The sequence below is a fragment of the Egretta garzetta genome, unplaced genomic scaffold, assembly GCF_000687185.1.
Source record: "Egretta garzetta isolate BGI_Z169 unplaced genomic scaffold, ASM68718v1 scaffold27, whole genome shotgun sequence".
Lineage (NCBI taxonomy): Eukaryota > Metazoa > Chordata > Aves > Pelecaniformes > Ardeidae > Egretta > Egretta garzetta.
The window spans coordinates 3,229,815-3,232,934 of NW_009260400.1; the positions used below are offsets into that span (position 1 = coordinate 3,229,815).

A 3,120-nucleotide genomic window follows, 5' to 3' on the forward strand; every position below is an offset into this window, starting at 1 on the left:
GGCCCGATTTCCACACTGAGCAAGGTCCCGTCAGTGTTAGGGGGGGTTTGCTTCTTCGCTGGTGTCTTCCAGCAATTTCTACGATGAAGTGGGCGAATAAAGATCCTGTTAATCACAGAAGGTGACATGGGAAGTCCGAGATAGGCAAGAGCATCTCCAAACCCAGCCACTCAACAGCTGTAGTCTGAAGGAAACAGCAAAGAGGAGGGGCACAGATCTGGTGGGACTGACTTCACCTTGGTGGTAAATGGATGACACTTGCAGGACAGCACAGAGCTGCTGCCTCCTTTCTCCACACCCAAGCTGCCCACCGAGCAGCAGAGAGCATGGAAGCAGGGATGGACCCAGCAGGCACAGAGTCCCATCTGTAAATCCCCTGTTCACATTTATTAGGGTGGTTTTGGCTTGGCCAAATCAAACACAAGCATGCAGCTGCAGAAAGGATGCTCTCAACACACATGACTTTTTATTTCTGTAGAAAACAAGGTACTTTTCAGGAAGGACCAGCTTATGAAACAGCAGTTTGCATGTTAATATACATAAATACACAGGGTTGCAATTTAGTGGGAAATACATTTAAAAAAAAAAAAAAAAGGCTTTCAAGTACACAAAATAAATGTAGTAAAATTGGAGTATCCTTTCCACACACCTGCCTCGGAAACGTTTCCCCGAGGGACTGAACCTCCACCATGATCTGCCAAAAGATCTCTCCACTGGACACAAGCTGCAGGAGGGCGCGAGGACAGGCAATGCCAGAGGATTAAAATCCAGTGCTTGAGATAAGAGCAGACTTACCCATGACAGTCCAGCCCCCGTTTGCTCAGCTCTCGGGATGTAGTGTGACAATTACCCAGCCGGCACACCAGGAGAGCTGTGGGAGGCAGGAAATCCCTCCGAACCTCCACACTCAGGTCCCTGGAAGGTTAATGCTATATAACTTCATCACCTGCGGCACCGTGGAAATCCTGTGATCCTGGCAGGCATTTATTAACCATCACAGAAATGCGGCCCCGCAGCCACCGGTGCTGCCAGGCAGTAAACTCAGCCGATGGACACAAAGCTTATGGAAAAAAGCTGCTGGCTGCAGGCAGCCTCTCAAGTAGAAGGAATAACGTCCACAGATATGGAAGAATAGCGTAAATCATCACAGACTTCCTGAAGATTTTCCTGCCAAGACACCATCAACAGAGAATTCATAGCATCATTTAAATAAAATGCCAGTTCAAAAGAATTTGAAAGACATTTGCCACATGCAGGAAGCCAAAAGGCTGATGTTTATGTTACAAACTTTAATCTGCTCCTTCTATTTTTTGTCCTATAGGAGTTTAGAGACCTGTTACATCACTAAACTCTCTTTATAAGATTTTACAAACCAAGGAGTAAAACTTAACCAGTCTCCAAGAGAGAAGGAAAAGGCATCAGAACAACAGATACTCCCTGACCTCGCTCTATGTGCTCTCACATTAAAATAAGCAACCTGTGCAGCAGGGGCCTCGTCCCGTGTCCAAACCATGCGGCGGCAGAGATCCCATGCTTCACTTTGCCTACTGCAAGTGCAAAGGGCAATTCAAGTGATCCTACCAGTCTCTAAGACAAAAATTAAACGTTTGCAAAAACGGAAACATTTAAAACTCTTTAAACAATGTAAATCAGAACAGTTTCTATCAGACCATGACAGATTTTACACGCTTAAAAAACCAAGGAGCTCAGGTTATTAAATAAGAATCTACATGTCTTAAAAACAGAAAGGTTTTTAAGTTACAGCCACAAGTGTTAATTGTCCTATCTTCCAAAGCCGCAACGTTCATAAGTTATTTCTCTGAAGCGCCTCGCAGAGGTTTTGATTGGTGTCTGGTTCCTCAGTCATCACCTCCACAGCCTCCCACTCCCCTGACCTGCTGGACTTCTTGATGGCCTCCACTACACTCTGCATGTACAGACCGTCCTCAAAAGAGGCTGCCATAGAGACAGGTTTGTGATCCCACGTCCGACGGTCTTCCTGGTCTTGGAAAGACTGCCGCAGCGCTTGCGCCATGTACACCATTCCTTTTAGGTAAAGCAGCGGGACGTCTTTAAAGCCCTTATCCAAAAGGCCCTTGTTGACAGTCAGAGAGTCTGTAAACAGTAGTTCTTCCTGGAGCCCGGTGTTCTTCTGCCCATACAAGTCCATCCCACGAGCTATGAGGCGACCGGTAGACCCAACAATCATGACTTCGTGGATGAATGATCCAGGCATGTTGAAGTTGAGAGTCACAGTGCAACAGATGCCCTCACTCATGACCATCTGGAAAAAGCAGAAGTCATCACTAGTGACGTGACGGATCCCGCTTATAGCTGTGTTCTGCTTCACAAAAGTCTTGAGCAAGCCATGAACCTTCTCCGCTCTCCTGCTAATGAGGTGGGTTATGAGGTCAATAATGTACGTTCCCATTGTATGCAGACCACCTCCTCCCATCAGCTCATCACAGATCCAGTTGTACTTGTGGCTGAGCAGGCTTCCCCCATAAACTCGTACATCGCAGATCATCACGTTGCCCACGTAGTGTTCCTCTATCAACTGCTTCATCTTCACAAAGACGGGCAAGAAACGGAGAACGTTGCCAACGATGCTCATCAGCTTGGGGTAATACCTGGCAGCTGTGACCATCCTGAAGGCATCCACAGAGGTAGCAGCTTTCTCACAGATCACATTCTTCCCTATTCCTGCAGCGCAAATGAAAAAAAAAAAAAAAAAAAATACAGCACACATGAGCCAAAGATGCTCAGGTGCCCCAAAGGGTGTCAAGTGTATTGGGTTTGTGTAGCAAGGTCTTGGTAGTGGGGGGGCTACAGGGGTGGCTTCTGTGAGAAGCTGCTGGAAGTTTTCTGTGTGTCTGCTGCTGGCCAAGGCCAAGCCAATCAGCAATCGTGGTAGTGCCTCTGTGATAACAAATTTAAGAAGGAAAATACCTTGCTGCAGAAGAGAAGAGAAGTGAGAGGATGTGAGAGGAGCAGCCCTGCAGACACCCAGGTCAGTGAAGAAGGAGGAGGAGGTGCTCCAGGCACCAGAGCAGAGATTCCCCTGCAGCCCGTGGTGAAGACCATGGTGAGGCAGGCTGGTCCCCCGCGGCCCGGGGGGGG

At 47.8% G+C, this 3,120-nt stretch overlaps 1 protein-coding gene across 1 annotated transcript in view; it reads right to left on the minus strand.

The window, feature by feature from the left end:
• Positions 1 to 659: 659 nt before the first annotated feature.
• The window catches only part of GFOD2 (glucose-fructose oxidoreductase domain containing 2), an 11,593-nt gene continuing 9,132 nt past the window's right edge, over positions 660 to 3,120 (minus strand). The window contains exon 2 of the mRNA XM_009643287.2: positions 660 to 2,703. Coding sequence (XP_009641582.1) covers positions 1,805 to 2,703 — 899 coding nt within the window. The 3' untranslated portion in view covers positions 660 to 1,804. The remainder of the gene's footprint in view (positions 2,704 to 3,120) is intronic.